Source organism: Diadema setosum, chromosome 5 (assembly GCF_964275005.1).
Source record: "Diadema setosum chromosome 5, eeDiaSeto1, whole genome shotgun sequence".
Taxonomy (NCBI): domain Eukaryota; kingdom Metazoa; phylum Echinodermata; class Echinoidea; order Diadematoida; family Diadematidae; genus Diadema; species Diadema setosum.
In genome coordinates, this window is record NC_092689.1 from 21,080,876 (window position 1) to 21,099,749 (window position 18,874).

The 18,874-nt window shown below is 40.0% G+C and overlaps 1 protein-coding gene across 1 annotated transcript in view; it reads left to right on the plus strand.

The window, feature by feature from the left end:
• Window positions 1-16,647, plus strand: part of LOC140229198 (trans-1,2-dihydrobenzene-1,2-diol dehydrogenase-like) — an 86,304-nt gene extending 69,657 nt beyond the window's left edge. Inside the window, exon 7 of the mRNA XM_072309470.1 lies at window positions 14,920-16,647. Within this exon, the coding sequence (XP_072165571.1) occupies window positions 14,920-15,035 (116 nt within the window). The 3' untranslated portion in view covers window positions 15,036-16,647. The remainder of the gene's footprint in view (window positions 1-14,919) is intronic.
• The last annotated feature ends 2,227 nt before the right edge of the window (window positions 16,648-18,874 follow it).

Sequence of the window (18,874 nt, forward strand, 5' to 3'; positions counted from 1 at the left end):
ACCACTAATGCTAAGAAAGGTATTTCTAACCCAGTGCCTTCTTTCACCTCCAATCCTGAACTCTGTGTTCTATCAACTTTTCGGGAGTATATTAAACGTGCAGAAAATCTCCGACGAGCAAGGTCAGAAAGCAAACTCTTAATTTCTACGAAACATCCCCACAAATCGGTGACGACAAGTACCTTGGCAAGGTGGTTGAAAGCGTCAATCGCAGCCGCAGGTATGAACACTTCTGCGTTTTCAGCTCAAAGCTACCAAAGCGCCTCAACTCCTAAAACTTTCGAACATGGAGAAAGTCTTAACGAAATCATGTCCCCAGCTGATACTGGACGAACGCTGGTACATTTCGAACCTTCTACCTTAAACCAATTGACTCCACCTTTATAGCTCAACAATTTTCAGTTCTGCTGAGTTAGAGAGGCGCATGTAAATTGTGATACAGTGTAGTATGTGATATACCTGTATGTCCTTTTATTAAGAGACAATGTCCTATAATACGAGTCATATAAGATACTAGACTATATTACGTTGTGCACTGGAAATTGGCGACACATAACTCGGTCACTAATTTGTCTTGTTCAACAGGTTCGGTTCACCAAACTGATGAATTTAAGCTTTAACATCGACCCAAAACAGCGACGGAGTTGTCTTTCATACTTGCTGCAATATTACTGCTTATGAACTGGTTGATGTGTAATTCTTCCATCCTAATGTATATAAATTATGGAACCAAAATCTAGTCTTGATTGGGAAAGCGGTACAAGAGTCTCATTATTAATTTGTCTGTGCGTAAGGTATCAAAGTGATATCATACTCAACACCTTCTATGTCTTCACAAGCCAATTTTTGTCGAGCCCACCGGAGGTGCGGGGAGACTAAGGGATCGCCTACGGCGTCTGTTCGTCCGTCATCCGTCCGTAACGCTACAAAAACTTGAATAACTCTCCACTGAGGACTTCAATTTCAATCAAACTTGGAGGGAAGAGTGGTTAAACAAAGTTACACAATTTTAACAAACATGAAGGTTACGTCAAGGTCAAAGATCAGAAGGAAGGGGTCAATAAATTTTTGGGCCCAATGTTAAGTTATTACGGCGCGTTTTGATTATGACTCAAAACTTTTGATCCATATCTGTGGCCAAACTTGGATGGTAGGTGTCTCTTGGGGAGTTGGAATTCATCACTAGGTCAAAGGTCACAGACAGGGGTCAACACATTTTAGGGCCAAATGTTCAGTTTTTACGGCGCGTTTCAATTATGGCTCATAACTTTTGATGAATATGTCGCTTTGTGACCAAACTTGGATGGTAGATGTCCCTTGGGGAGTTGAAGTGATCACAAGGTCAAAGGTCACAGACAGGGGTCAACGAACTTTTCGGGCCCAATGCTAAATTTTTACGGCGTGTTTTGATTATGGCTCAAAACTTTTGATCCATATGTCTGTTTGTGACCAAACTTGGATGGTAGATGTCCCTTGGGGATTTGGAATTCATCACAAGGTCAAAGATCACATACAGGGGTCAACGAAGTTTTAGGGACAAAATTAATGTTCAGTTTTTACGGCACGTTTCAATTATGGTTCATAACTTTTGATCCCTATGTCCGTTTGTGACCAAACTTGGCTGATAGATGTGCCTTGGGGAGTTGTAGGTCAGCATAAGGTCAAAGGTCATAGGCGGGGTCAATGAACTTGCAGGAGTTAGAAAACATTAATTTCTTCTACGCGAATGGGCGAGACACATTTTGGCACTTGCCTTGTGCTTGAGTTCCTCTCATGTTTGCGGCAATGTGTGTAACCATCGATAGACACTCTCTGTGCGTGAAGTGTCATGATTAAAGTTTCAAACTTTTGTGAAAACAACTGTTTATCATCCTTCTTTGTCCTCTTGCCCTCACTAGACTGACTTCTGTACGGAACTTTGAACAAGCTAACCTCTGAAGACTTATACGAGTATTACGTAATAGAATTCCTAAAATTATACAAGTAATACGAAGTATAATTAAAATTCTATTAGTAAAAATGAAATATTAAAGTCGAAGAGGTTCCCACCCAGCATTTTATAGTCAATACTCTCAAATTCTGAACTCTCCCTTTCCAACACTGTACAGAAGTCAAAACTAATATTGCATGCTGATGTTCTGGTTGATTGCTTGATATGAGATGTCCGTATCCGTGTCACTTGAACAACAAATCTTGCTTGTTTGTATGATCAGAATGACCAGTGAGCTTGTCTGCATTGCACCCAATACTGGTGTTACTGGTCTGTTAAAAACTGTTTTCTCTTTTAAAAGATGATTACTGTTCACTGACATGGGTACATATAGCCAACTGGCATTGCTTGGAATTTACCTACAGCTGAACTTTGAATTTCATTACGTGACTTCACTGCCTGAAACACCTGGAAAATGTTAACCTCTTCGACTTATACTTCATATTACTAATAGAATTCTAATTATACTTCGTATTACTTGTAAAATTTAGGAATTATTTGAAGAATAGTACCGATAATTATGTAATGTATGGATTATTTGTACTTGTTGACTTGTGTTTGTTTCTTACGTTACTTATCAATATTCCTTGGTGTCCTTACCTGTAAAGCGCTTAAAAACTTTCTGTAATAGGCAGTATATGATTTTTTTTCATATCATACTAGTAATAGGATTTCCCTGCCAAATTCGTTACATTGTCGTTCATTTTCATTTTATGTGCGTTCAAATTTGTACGTGTGAAGCGGTGCAGCGACTTTGGTCAAACGATTTCACCTTTAATGCTGTCAAATTCGTTTTTATAGGCACCCAAATCAATGGTCACAAGTTCGGATTCGGATATAAGCGTTCAATTTTGTGTTTGGGCATGGATTTCAAGTCTGTGCATTCAAATTCATGTGTTGGGCTCGGTAGCATTTTGAATTTAGTTTTTGCGCAAGCGATTTTCGCAAGCGATTTTCATAATCGAGCATTCAATTTCGTAATGCACGTATGTTGCGACAAAGATTGTCGCCCCGTCAAAGATTGTCGCCACCTGAAACCGGCGACAATTTCTGACGGAGTTGGCGTCTTAAATTGTCGCCCCTTCATAAATTGTCGCCTGACGACAATTTATGATGAGGGCTGGCGGCAAAAATTGTCGCCCGCCCTCGAAGCACATTTTGCTGGGTAATATTGTTCTTGACATAGTCATTGAAATACCAACACATAACTTACATGGCTACATCCATGCCAACATGCCATGTAAAAAGTCGTGAGGTTTCAAGGAAGTGTGTATGTGTGCGCGCACATGATAATTTAGTGTCCGTTTGTGCATGTGTGTGTGTGTGTGTGATGGAGCGCTGTGCATGTTGAGGGAATTGTGTCGCTTGAATGTTTCGTTCCTTTTATCTCCTGCGTGCTTACGTAGACACACGAACGCTCGCACACAACACACATTGTTACGTACGTAGCCCACGAACACCAAACCCCTCAGATATGCACTCATGCAGGCACAGAACTGCGCCCACAAACACGCGTCACCACACACCCATACGCATACGCATACAGGCACACGTATACACACAGACAAACAAACCACTACCACTCTACAACCACCACACATGCACAGTTTCCACATATCGTATTATTGTACTCCAAACACACACACACACACACACACACACATACACAAACACAGCTATACGCAAACGCATACACAAGTCACTTATTGTACGCACCTACAAATCATACTCAGCACATACCATGCAGCCTCCAACACACACAGCTATACGCAAACGCATACACAAGTCACATATTATACGCACCTACAAATCATACACAGCACATACCATGTAGCACCTAACACCCACACACGCACACACACATACACACCTACGCATAACTGACCAGTCATACCCACCCCACCAAAGCATAACACCGGAGCAACCACCCCGAGCCGGGGGCGACAATTTTTGACGGGGCGACAATTTATGTCGCAATAATTGTTTTTGCCATCATAAATTGTCGCCATCGAGGTCAAAAATTGGGAACTGTACAAGCATCAAAAATTGTCGCCAGACGACAATTTGTGACAGGGCGACAATTCATGACGCCAACTCCGTCAAAAATATTGTCGCCCTGAGCCTGGGGCGACAATCTTTGTCGCAACACACTTAAATAGGGCTACTTATGAATAAGAATGATTATGTCCAGCAAATCATTGAATATGACTTTTACCTTTTGTCTTTAATTTCATCGTCATGATCAGGATTTTTTAATGCTAACATCCAGATTTTTATGCCTCCCCACGAAGTGTCGCCGGAGGCATTATGTTTTCGGGTTGTCCGTCCATCCGTCCTTCAGTCCGTCTGTGCGTCCTTCCGTCTTTCCTTCCGTCCGTAAGTAATTTTGTGGACAGCGAAACTAAACCGTTTGAGGTATCCTAGTGAAAATTGGCATGTATATGTATGAGTGGGCGAAGTTGTGTCTACCAACTTTTGGGTGCACATGCTCGAGGTCAAAGGTTAAAAGGTCAAGGTCAAATGTAAAAAAATTCACCATTTCCTCCATATTAATGCAATGCCTGAAAGTATTTTCTTGAAGCTCAGTGTATACATGAACTACCAAATAAAGATTAACCAGAGAGAGTTTTGGGTCATGAGGTCAAAGGTCAAGTGAAAATATCAAAATTTCACTTTTTCCCCATATTTTGCAAATGGTTCAAGGAATCTTCATGGAACTTGCATGTACTCACTGGCAGTGTTTATGTAGGGAATTCAGGGGTCATGGGTCAAAGTTCAGGGGTCAAAGGTCAAGGTCAATTCCTCAAAATTTCACTACTTCCCTCATACTTATGCAATGCCTGCAGGATTTTTCTTGAAACTTAATATTTTGTATAAATGTATTCTCTGGGAAGGTTCTTGCCAAAAGGTCAAAGGTCAAGTGAAAGTGCTAAATTTCACTTCTTCTGCCATATCTCAAAATTGACTCAAGGTATCATCATGAAACTTAGCACATATTTATGCATGATCTACCAGACCGTGATTCTCTTAGGAATTTTAGGGTCATAGTGTCAAAGGTCAAGGGTCAAAGGCTCTGTAAAAATAAGAAAAAAAATAATTTTCAATACTGAACTTATACCTTTTCTCCATACCTTGAAAATTACTCAATGCATAAACCTATAAAATGTCAAAAGTCAAGTAGAAATCCTCAAATCCACAAATACAACACTCGTAGACAATAATCATAGCCATTCACCCAATTTAAATCTAATTCAAGGGAAAGTGAACATTCAACACATTTGTGTTCATTTGATATCTTTATTTTGATTATGCTTATTATTCTCCTTTGTGCCCTTATTTTACGTACTTATTTGCAGCATCATGTGTGATCCACATGCAGACGTTTTAGATATTCAATTTCACACGCAGTACAAGTAATACAGGTACAGGTTTTATTTGAATACTCCTTTTACGAACATGTTTGCCCATATGCTAATTTGAATACTAGGAAAAGGCTGGCTACAGGTGGAGACGAAGTTCAATAATCATTGCCGAGAATAACTGCGCATTTAATGAATTAGAATGTGCAAATGCGAAATCGGTTGCAAACTTGAAATAAGTCAATTTGAACGAAGGAAAGCGATTTTTAATACTGGTATTTCGACGCCTGAGCAAATATGACATAATGAATGATTGTAATACGAAAGTGAATAACAAAACAATGAAACCTATAATATTACAATATCTAATATTACAATATTTTTTTTTTCGACAGTAGCATTGGTGTCGGTGTTCCCATGGAAATCAGGAAAAAAAGGCTGCCGGTCAAACTACATGTACTCCAATTTTTTCACAATAATCACCAAAATTTGCAGAAATGAAACAAAAAAGTCGATGTGAACTTGTGCAAGAGAAATATTTCTAAAATGAGGAAAAGTACGTTACCACGGTTACAGTGCATTATCCCCCACCCATCAGAAAAAAAAGAAAACCTCATATATTGAAATTCTCCAGTCATTCATACGCCATTAAAAAGTTTGCCACCCATGCTTTAATTTCATATTAGAAGCATTCATTTTCGTCAAATTTGCTCAGGCATCAAAATACAGTCATTCATAATCGATTTCTTCATTCAAATCAGGGAGGTGAGTCATCTCCCTGTTCAAATTGTCTAATTTGACAACCAATTTCGCATTTGCGCATTCTATTTCATTGAATGTGCATACATTTTCGGCAATGGTTATTCAACTTCGTCTCCACCTTTTGCCAGCTCTTTCCGAGTATTCAAATTCGGATATGGGCAAAAAAAGTTTATAAAATGAGCATTCAAATTAAAACTGCAATGTCCATTAAAAAGTAAATTACTTGTACTGCGTTTTAATTTGATGTTGAAAATGTCTACATGTGGATCACATAGATGATGCAATCAAGTACATAAGATGAAGATCAGAAAGCTGTGTGATGGTAATAATCAAGATAAGGAAGTCAAATGAAGATTGTAAACACAATATAATGGTCTTAATGAAAATAAGATGTAAATTAGAGATAAAGATAGCCATGAGATGATTATGACGAAAATTAGGATTTTTATATTGAAGTTTACATAACATGTTTAGCAATAGAAAACAATCTGGATGTTCAAATAAGTGCTCATCACGATTATGAAATGTAAGATAAAAATCATAAAAGTCACATTCAATGACCAGCTGGACATAATCACTCTTGTCTATTTATAAGTATACGTGCATTACGAAATTGAATGCTCACTTGTGAAAATCGCTTGCTTAAAACGAAATTGAAAATGCTTTTAAGATCTTATCGAGCCCATCGCACTAATTTGAATGCACAAACTTGGAAATCCATGCTCAAACACGAAATTGAATGCTAACATCCGAATTTGAACTTGTGACCACTATAACTTGGGTGTCTAAAAATGAATTTGAAAGCATTAGACGTGAAATCGTTTGACCACTGCATCGCTTCAAACATATGAATTTGAATGCACATAAAATGAAAATGAATGACATTTTTACGAAATTGGACAGGAAAACCTATACTATGATGATAAATTAAGTTGTTCAGCACAAATTTGTAAGACAAGCGGAAGTGCGTTGCCGTGGTAACAGTGCATTGTGGCTCCCCGATCAGGATTTAAAGGGGAAAAAAGAGCATGTTGCGTGGTTACAGCATATTATACAAATGATGCACAGACAAATGATGCACAGGACAGAGTTTATCGGTAAGAATTGGATGCATGAGTTTAAGGCCCTGTCACGCCTTTCCGGGCAAGCCACGCGGGCTTGTTACATGTAAGGATTTTCCAGCGCCCAGGACAATTCTCTGCGGGCAGACAAGGATTTGGGCTAGTTCTGCGTGCATCTTACCTGCTGGACGCGTGCTTCTAACGTTCTACGTACGTTCTAGTTACGGACGATATGCGGGCACTGCGAAGTACCTACGTTACAACTGCGTGCTTCCTGCGTGGAGTTGCCTGCAAGGTGCGGCCGCTACGAGACCCTAGTCCACTTCCTGGACTGCCTTCGTGGTGTGTATATACAATTGCGATGGATGTACATAATACACGCAAGAACCGTCGCTGAGGGCGTGTAGTACAAGGAGAGACCCGGGAGCGATTTGTGGGATAGCGCGATCAGCGGGTCTCGCGTTCAGTGAGAGTTGCGGCCGACAAAAAGCGGCCAAATCTGGACTAGACCCCGACTGATGTTCTACATGGACTTATGCGGAAAGTCCCGGACTCACCCGGAACAGGTTTTGACCATGCTCAAGGGTCTGCCACACCTTTCCGGGCAAGCCTTGCTTGTGACTTGTGGGGAACAATTTTTTTCTGCCCGGAGGTCCCCACAGATGACACGCATTCGACAGTAGGGGAACCCTGGGCAAAGTGGACCAAAAATTTTTGTCCAGCCAAAACGGGAATCCAAAGCAGAGTAAAACAAGATTTTTTTTTTTGTTTGTTTGTAATATTACGTAAGGACTACTGCTACAACTGATAGTAAAATTTGTTTTCAAATGATCAGTTTTATCAATTACTGTGACCTTGAAAAAAGGATGGAAATTCCATTTTGCCCCAGACCATTTGGGCAAAGTGGAATACGAAATGGGGCAAACTCAAACACTTCTCCTAGAGGTTATCTTCTATGTAAAAATCTACTCACACAGTTTTAAAATTAAAGAGTATCTATAGGCCCTATATAAATGACCTTTTATACGTTTGGTAATTTTCCACTAGAGAATTTTAAGCATTTTCTAAAACTGTACTTTAAAAAAAAAACATAATTTCTAATAATAATTCTAGGAATTGTATGCAATTTTCGGGAACTGTTATGTCCAACCCCAGTATAGTGATTGATGACGTGTAAGCACGGAGTCGAGATCAGATTCTGCTAGCGATTCATTCTAGCAACTATAGACCGATTCAAGCGACTGTTCATGGAAGTGCGCCCTCTTAAGGCGACGCCATAACTGGGGGCCAAACAGGCCGGGTCGGCAAGCCCCGTGCGTGCGTGGCAAGGGTGCCAGCGGCAGCCAGTGCTTTTACCACCCGGCGCCAGCCGGCCAGCTAGCTATCTCTGGCGCTGGCAGCGATCGACGCATCTGGCTTTGTGACAACCAGAGTCTACTTTTTTTTTCGCTAGCTAATCAAAAATAAACAAAATCACACAACTTATACCGACTATGAGCGAATGGATATATGACAAACGGCTGTAGCCAAAACTTGAATTTCAAGGTAAATATCGGTACGATCCGTGAATGTTTGTAGACTATTTCTTTGGCGATGACTTGCAAGGTACTCGCGTGTAAGCCCCGTATATTCACATTTGTGTAAGAGAATAAAAACCGCTGGGGAGAATTATTGCTAGGCGCAGGCAGACGTCTTGCTAATAAGCCTAGGCTGTTGACAAGTTAACTGATATAATTAAATACAAATAATGAATAAGAATCTTGAGCTAGATATGGCGCAATAAATTGCAAGCTATCAGTTAACTTAACCTTTTTAGGGCAGGCTTTTGCCTTTACTCGGGAGTGTCGGGCCCGCAGGGTAAAATCTGTCTAACGTTAGACCTTGTCTAGAAATCTAGGCAAGAGTCCAGACTAGATCTAGACCTATTGACTTCTATATAGAACCCTACATCCTATATCATTTTCGGTTGTCGATAACTTTAGGCAAGCCTAACTAAGTAAACCAAACGGAATATAAATCTAGGCGTTTCTAGGCCGTATATGCCTAAACTTAAGTTACGACTACGTCGCCTGATGTCTACAACCAAAACTTCTACTGTTTTAGCTCTAAGTAACCTTGTATAACATCACGCTAACGCCTAATATTATAATCTACAAAAGCGATTTTAAACCATACTTTGTTAGTATGGTTATGAAACGGATGTTTGCCACCATCCATGGTTTAATATTTATAAGTATCACTTTATCAAAAGTTAAATTCAGAGTTCCAGGCCAAAATTGATAGGCCTATGGTCAATCGGTGCTGAACATTGAAGAAGTGAAAACAATATAAGAATTTAATGCATCTTGAAACATTTATTTAGCTGTAGTGCAGGCTGTAAAATGTTTGTCATAATAATAAAGTCTAGCCAGGAAGTGTATTCTAACTATGGCAAATACGACACCAAGGATTTAAAAAAAAAAAAATCAAAAAAAAAAAATCAGTGAATTATCAAATTCTTTGATCTAAACTTGTCAATTCTAAGATGAACAACATATTTTACGAATATGCAGTGATAACCTAATTAAATAGAGAATCTAGTGGACATAGTTTGTTTCGAAATCTATGCATTTTTATACCGTTGTATTTCACTTAATTGTCTTTAATTTTGCCTTAATTTATCATGCGTTAGCGGTGTCTGAATTTCACACACTGCCGTGCAGCTTCCATTTCCATTTTTTCTGTTATTTGTGCACCTAACAACTGCACGATGTGTTTTCCCGATCCTTCCTTTGAAGCTTTCAAAGTAGATCAATATGTCTGAATCACTCAATTTGTCCAAAAGAAAGGCATTAAAAACCGCTGAATGACTTTTCCACAGTGAGTAAACAATCACAATATTAGCGCGCCGCCGGCGGTCGCCGGCCGTGGCGCAGCGGCCGCGCCCGGCCGGCTAACTATGCGCGATGGGTACGCTAGGCTGCTGAGCTGCAAGTGCAACTCGCTGGGTAGCTAGCTCGCTGGAAGCCCCCGTTGGCCCCCAGTTATGGCGACCGTTACAGCGCCGCTAGCGGCGGTAGGTGAATAGGTCATCGAAATTGAATCGGTCTATAGGAGAGCATAGCTGCAGCAAGGCATGCGGCGTGCGGCCCTGCTGCGCGGCCTAAAGCGTGGAAACGTACCAAACTTCATTTTACCCACAAGCCCATTAGTTAACATGTTCCACCTTGCCCCGTCCACTTTGCCCCAACCATGTATAATTTTTCCCGACATGCATCACTGTGACGTCGGCCAATTTTTGCTAGCACTGATACCACGATTCATGGAAGCTTAGACCCGTGCATCGTTACCACGGTTTTCGAGATATTTCAGATAAGCATGATAATTTTGCATAAAATATATGATTATCAATTATTAGTTTTGAGGCATGAAAACAGACATTTTCCGTAAAAACACACATACAATATTTGCACGGCTCTGATATTAAAAGATGTAGCCTCCCTAGAGGTTTCTTGGTGCATGAGCTTTAGATTAAGAACTGATTATATTCCACATACAAAGAATGTTGCAATAGGATTGGTCCAGAGCTTAGGTCACTAACTTGGTAGTACACAGTGCAACGCACTTTCACTTCGGTGCCGCGCGGTGCGCGCAGCAAATTCATTGTTTTGTCATCTACGCGCACACGTAGCCTAAGCCCTAAGGATACCTAAAGACAGCTAAAACGGTTTCAGATGTGGAATAAAATGGGAATTTCTAGGACCCTAGATGTGGAATATAAAGCAAATAATCAACTTTAAGTTTCAGGCAATGAGACAAACTATCACTTCCTCGGCGATCTGAATGTGTACGCTATCTTTCCTCAGCTGCGCTTCGGAAAGATAGCTACATCCAGATCGCCTCGGAAGTGATAGTTTGTCCCATCACCTTCACCAACGTTGATTATTTGCTTAAAATGCGTAGGTTTAATTGGGGTGTTTCACTTTGCCCCGTGTTCCTCTTTGCCCCGGTTTCCCCTACTTAGCACATATCTCGCCCGTAGTTACCAGGAGGTACGCACGCAAGTCCGATTTACCCGCAGCCAAGTTTTGAGCATGCTCAAAACTTGGTCACGAGTGAGTTGCGGGGATTGACAGCAGAGGTCAAAGCAGAACACCAGTAGAAGGTCTGCAGCTGCCGCAAGTCACTGGCAATAAACCGCCTGAAGTACGTAGGTTTCCCATGGATCTGTGCCTATATGTGCCGGACACGCGCGTCATCTGCGAGCATTCTGCGAGCATAATACGGGTGTTTTACTGGCAAGGAATGGTGGCCAACATCTGTGTAGCTAGTCAGTTCTGCGGGCGTGGAGAGAGCAATTACGAGCAAATTGCGTGCATGCTGAGGATCAGTTACTGCCTTTCTGCTGATTATTTGAGAGTCGGCTGCGGCCAAGATAATGACATTGCATGTTTTTAGAAGGGAAGCTAACAAAATGACCCCTAAATGAAGGAGGAGTGCTGAGGTGATGAGAGTCCACAATTTCAACACCTGCACGGACGGGAATACATGTATATTTAGGGACGTTCTCATGCTGTATACCAGAGGAGATTTACTTCCTGCAGCACTTTCCTTCACTCATGGTCCAGGTTGGGATTTCTAGAGATGGACATGTCTGACAAAAAAAAGAATTAAGGGCTTCTGGGACGAAAATTGAACTAGGGCTTTCCAAAGCTTTATTTATTAAAATTTATAAACTACCCCAATTAGAACTATCTTATCTTATCTTATCAATATAAATATCAATTATCAATTATAAATATCTTTTACAGGGGGTGTTAAAAGTTCCCCTATTTTAAGGAATTTTCGGTGTTTTTTTTTTTTTAGATATACCTTTTCCCCGAAAAATCGGGAACGCGCGTACGGTACGGATGACCACCTAAGTGTGTGTGTGTGGGGGGGGGGGGACTAGCGTGCGCAATTCCGGGCAAAAATCACCCCTTTTGGTAATTCATGCATTTTTTGGTCAGCTCCTGGCCCGAGCTAAATTGGCCCGCGCCAAGCAGTAAAATTGCGTTCAGTTACCACAGCAGAGCCGCGCTACTTTTATGATGACCCATTCACGAACTCGGCCACGTAAGGGATAACTACCGTGGTAACTGAACGCGCGCTCCGACGGAGGCACGGCCAGGCAATTATGACTTTTTACCGTGCAAGGAATTTTGGCCCGAGCCTGGCGCTGCTATCGTTCATAAACTCTTCGATCGGCGCCTGGCCCGCGCCTAGCCCGCGCCTGGCCCACGCCTGGCCCGCGCCTGGCCCGCGTCTGGTGCTAGCTTACAGCAGGGCCAAAATAACCCGAGCCTGGCGCGTGCCAGTTTGGCCCGACCCATTTTTAAACTAATAAAAATTACGACATGGCTCGGGCCAGGCCCAAGAGCCAAGAGAGTTACTGAAAGGGGTGCACAGGTGAGATACGTTGTAATTACTGTCATGTGTGGTCCCTCTGCGGGGACCTCCTGGTAGCAAAAATTGTTTTTCGAAAGTCACACATAAGGCTTGCCCGGAAAGGTGTGACAGGGCGTTTAACTTTGGAACTGTTTCAGACTGTTTCCAAAGTTAACCCGTTGAAGACGAGTCCCGCAAATCTCGGACAGGCCTAGGTGTCTATGGGAAATGCGTGTTATAGCAAAATCAGTCTGTTCACAAAGGGTTAAGCGAGAATAGTTTCAGTAGCTGCAGCCAATCAGGAAGCTGAATTCGTGGGCATTACCATGACGACTGCCATTCCAGCAAGAGTTATCATATCATTTATTTTTTCTTTTATGAAATGGGAGCCAGTACTTTTGCCATTGGTTTTGGAGTTCTGGATGCTTGGTTTTCAAAATTTCGTCTATGGCAAGCCAAAAGGAAATGCATCCAGTAAATATGCCATCAGATAACATGATCGGAAAATGGATTTCTGGCAAGAAAATTGTCCCCATTCTCTTACACAGATGACGCGCGTGATTTTCGTGCGTCAGTCGAAATATGTGTGCATACGGTAACTATGGAATTTAGCCTAAGCATTATATAATTACCTTATGCACACAATGCCCACTGACGCACTCGGACCTGTGCATCATTATTTGTATACTGTTTATCATGTTTTTCATTCTTGGCAGTGTACAGTACAGAAATGTTAGGCGAGGGTATTAGTCACCTTTAGCGACATTCAGTTTTGATTTGGTGGTGCGCTTTGGGTACAGTGCTGGCATTTTACTGTTCTACAACATCGATCGCTGAAGATTATAATATGCTGCTTGTTGGAGGTGTTTTGTGCTCAACGTTTTCATGGTGTCCTTTGCTATAAGTAGTCGCTATACTCCTTCAGAAATTACCTGTTATGTTTGTATTTTAATGAATTGTGCCATGCCTGAAAGGATGTTCCATTCATGTAAGAGACAACGGTAAATGATGAAATGAACTGATGGACACAGCTTTTTCCAATTTAGACCTACATGACTGTGCTAGTGACGGGAAATGGAAATCGAGAAAGTGATGAAAATACTTTATTGAAGACTACTAGCCTATTGTGAGTTTATTACAGCTCATTAGACAGATGTTGTGAAACAGGAGTTGTTTACAAAGCGCTCTTTGTTGAACGTGCTTGGTAATCACAGTCAGGAACTCGGAATGTTTTAGGTATTCAAGATGACCATGTCACCGATGTATCAGAAATTAGTGTCTGGAATTAATGTACTCCCTATTTGTGATACGTAATTTGGTATATGTAGTTGAAAAATGGAAGGTTAGATTGGTGTGTTTAGAAATAGGAGTGAGAAGGATAATTTTTATAATTTTGTGAAATTTTGCTGTAAACGGAAATGGACAGTAGGCGGATGAATATTAGTCATTTTCCAGGGGTTGAGTTGCACATGAATGCGCCCTTTGTGCTGGTCGTATGTACCGCGGGAAATTTGGACACTTCGACACACACATCACTTGGCACTCTCGCACCGTAGGACAAGCAACCTGCCGCAATGGGTTGAGTCTGGCTGTTTTCTGCCTGTTATGATGTCTTTTGGTTTTTGGCAGAGTTTCTTTTGGACAAGACAAACTTGTTCATGGGTGAGATGTACAGCCATTCGGTACTGGTGTTCTCATGTCTGAGGATGAGGGTTCATACTTCCAAAGAGCGAGTTGCTACCTTACTTAGGGGTTTTCTTTTTTGTGTGCCGATTTACTGACACCAATAAAGTCAAGTGAACTACAATCCTGCATCCACTCATTCATTTGAGTCCTGGGGTCTATCACCACATCACAGCCCCCTAACGTACCACCTATCCACGACACTAGTGATGATAGGATTCTAAATTCATGTTAATCCTCATATCATGGTTTATGTGAGTTAGGTTGACCCAATGTCTACTTACACTATGGTGCGTCTAACAGCTTGTGAAGTGAAAAAGTAGGACATCATTTTCCGATGGTGATAGGATTTATAAAATCATGGATTATTTTCAAAACTAGATAGGAAAGATGATGTGAACGTTTTGTGTGTTGGATTGTTTGTAATTTAATGAGCCGGACTCCACAATGCAAATGAAAACGCAGTTCATTTTTTTTTTTTCTTGTACAATGACAAAGTATCTTATTTCATTTTTATTAAAATTTCTGCTATATGCTGAAGCAAATATAACTTGAAGTAAAATGTGCCTGATCTGACGGATTAACTTCCATGGAAGTCCATTTTGTAGAGAGTGTATACTGTACGGAATGACATATCCCTCTTCTTTTGTACATGCAGGGAAAAAAGAACAAGCCCTCATCAGCTGGAAGGAGTCGGAGCTCATTGCATCCCTGATGGACAAGGCAAGGAGAGATCTTGGGATTGTTTGGGAAGGAGAGGAGCTGCAGGGTTAAGGTCGAAGAAAAAAAAATCTACACCAAATTGTGATCACTCCTTCTTCTAGGGGCTATTCTCAGGTTTTGTTTTGTTTTTGCTTTTTGTCATCGTGAGATTTCAATAAGAAGGAAAAAAAGAAAGAATCGTGCGTTCAAAGACACTTTCATGTTGATATAACTTGTCATTTGCTGCCATGAGTCGCAGTCCTATATTTAGTTCTGACACTTCGTGTTTTCTTTCCGTTTTCTAGATTTCCAATGACTTGAATTGACCTTGAGCGTTAGAATATGCTCGAAGGGGATGGAAAAGTATCACGTACTAACCGTCGACGCATAGAAAATTTCTCCGTTTTTTTCACTATGACTGACTCTCGGTGTTAACATGTTCATAACATTGTGGTATCTGCGTTTGTGGATCATTCTTGAAAAGGGAAATACTTTACTGCTTACGAATTTCATATTGATACCATTTATAATATGTTCATTCATTTTCCAGTCGCACATTGACTATTTTTCATGCGAGGCAAAGAACGGAAAACATGTAAATTAACAATCTTCCAGAAGTTAAGAAAGGTAGATTACGAATGTCATTTTTAGTTACAAACTTCTTTTTTTTTTCGTACACTCCTTGATAACTGTGACCTCGTTTATGAAATCATTTCTTAGACGTATTCCAATGTGGCGTACGCTTTCGTCTAGATTAGGCAATTATTTTGTTCAGTATTACAGAAATAGGCAAAAGCATGTACGAAGTAGACGTCTTTGGGAATTGAATAGTTGTCAAGCGTTATGTAGTCATTATCTTTTCACCGTACCATAACCACGTGGCGTTTAGACAAATTGGCAGATAGATATGAGTGGCAGATCATTAGGTCACTGTATCATAGATACTTGTCTGCTTGTCATTGTCAAAAGTTAGTTTGTAAATTACCTTGCAGATCCATCATTGAATGTGAATGTTACAACTGTTACCCAGGCGGCTAAGAACTTATTGTGTATACCTGAAACGCATGCAATGGCATGATACTGTTGTGTAATGACACACAAAGTTGTCTCTACCCCCTCCTCGGTATACTCCACTGTGACCGGATATGTCACTTCACCCCAGGCCACTCAATGACACATACCAATACTCTCCACCTCCAGTGAGTCACCGACATTCATCATCCCTCGAGTATACCAACAGAATGTTAGAATGATCCCATTGTTCCCTCACTGTATCAAGCAACATCTAGCTCGAATTTACCACCAGGTTGAGTCAAACCCGAACATCCTGCCCTCCCCCACCCCCAGACTCCACCCCCATTCACCCACTTACCCATTAATAGTATGTTATAACTAATGGTTGTCACGGATTTAAGACGTATAGAGAAAATTGTATTATTCGGAAAGACTGAATCTGAAGCTCGAAGGGAGAGGGCATGACACCAGAGACTTCTCGAATAAATGAGACTTTGAAATACATTTACCGCGTGTCACGATACTTCATTGAAAATACATTGTACTTCTGAGCTCAACCGATCCCAATACACAAAAATACATCGTTGGTATTGTCTATTCCTCAGTGACGTTTGCACAGCGCTGATGTATCATTCTATGTATTTTTTTTTTCTTCAAAGGAGCACCAAATAAAAACGAAGATATTGCTTAAGATGTTCGCATAGTTTTTTGTAGTGTAGAATGTCAATTATTATTATTATTATTATTATTATTATTATTATTATTATTATTATCATCATTATTCATGGTTTATTGCAATCTTGACTTGCAGCAATGAAATTGCTGAATGAATTGCTCACAACTGTACATAAAAGGCATGATGCATTAAATATAAAAAGAAATTGTCTAATACTTGTATTGCTAATACATATAATTCTTTGTGCATTATAGAGTAAAATGCATAGAAATATTTATAGAATTCCAGTATTGTGCTACGAAGAAAATGCCTCTTAGTGCATTTCGAACATCTGTTGAGGTGCTTGAGGATGTGTCTTTGAGCATGTGTGTATAATGTCTATGTATGCGGGTATGGGTGTGTGCAAGTGTCTGGTTTTGCGTGTTTACAGCCGCGCCGGAAGCAGTTTTGGATTGGGGGGGGGGGGGGCAAATCATGGAGGGGGCTCACGATAGACCATACATATGTTACACAATATACACATACACACACATACACACACACATATATATATCTATATACATATATAAATGTATATATATTATATATATATATATATATATAATATCTATATATTCATTAAAATTAAACACACTATGTTTGTTTATTTCAAATGAAGGAAATAACGCTTTTGAGGGTAATTTACATGTAATAAATTTTGATAAATTTTGGCGAGCGAGCCGCACATTTTTGTATTTCAGCTTACAAAACATGGAATTCTTGTCATTTTGTTGCTTATTGAATCTTACAATAGTGACAGCCCTATAGATAACGATTTATACCAACAAACTGAAGACTTGAAAAATAACTCTAAATTAGTCCGCGCGAGTGAGCCGAAAATTTTATATTTCCGCGTCATCATCACGTTTTGTTCTTATCTTTTTTTGTGATAAATTTTGGCGACCGAGCGTAGCGAGCGAGCCGAAAATTTTTGAATTTAAACTTACAGAACATGGAATTCTTGTATTTTTTTTTTTTTTTTTTGCTTATTAAATCTTACAATTCAATTCAAGATGTAGTGACGGCCTTATAAATAACGATTTATACCAACAAACGGAGGACTTTAAAAAAATACTCTAAATTAGTACGAGCGAGTGAGCCGAAATTTGTATATTTCCGCGTCATCATTACGTTTTGTTCTCATCTTGTTTGATTTGTTTGTTTGTTTGCGCCCCCCGTATGTTAGAAACCAATGGCACCCTCTTTTGATCCAATCGGCGATCGCTTTAGAACGAAAGAAATTGCAGCCGCTGCTCCGTGTTACATTTTGCTTGCTAAATAAAAATCATATGCGTGAACACAATAGACATTGTCATTTTGTCTGCATCATCTTACGTTTTGTTCTTATCTGTTCTTTTTTTTTTTTGGATAAATTTTGGCGAGCGAGCGCAGCGAGCGAGCGGAAATTTTTTGTGTTTCAGCTCACAAAACATGGAATTCTTGTCATTTTTTTGCTTATTAAATCTTACAATTTTAATCAAGATATAGTGACGGCCTTATAGATAACGATTTATACCAACAAACTGAGGACTTGAAAAAATACTCTAAATTAGTCAGTGGCGTATCTAGGGAAAACGGCGCCCGGGGCAAGCGCGAAAATTGCGATTGCGCCCCTAATTTCTGAAAAACTGTTCAACCCCAACCCCATCCCGGTAGGGACTTTTAAAAAGTCCACATGATATGCTTTTTTCAATCACATAAAAGGGGTCTTTTGAGGGTGATTTATATGTAATAAATCTTATTATCAAATCTTATTAAATCTTACAATTCTAATCAAGATATAGTGACAGCCTTATAGATAACGATTTATACCAACAAACTGTGAGGACTTGAAAGAATACTCTAAATTAGTACGCGCGAATGAGCCGACTCTGAAATTTGTATATTTCTGCGTCATCATCACGTTTTGTTCTTATCTTTTTTTGTGATAAATTTTGGCGAGCGAGCGCAGCGAAACAATAAATCATGAACAAAGATGAAACCAAACATGAAGACGACTAGTCTTTGTGACGGACACATGTCAGTAAAATAAAATAACATTTTTGTTGTGTATTACATATTCCTGTTTTAAGCTGTTTATAGAGAAGAAAAATGCTGACAAGAAGGATAAGTTTTAAGAACGAAATAAGTCTTGACAAAATATATCAACAAAGAGTTTAAAAGATAAATATAAAGTGCACTA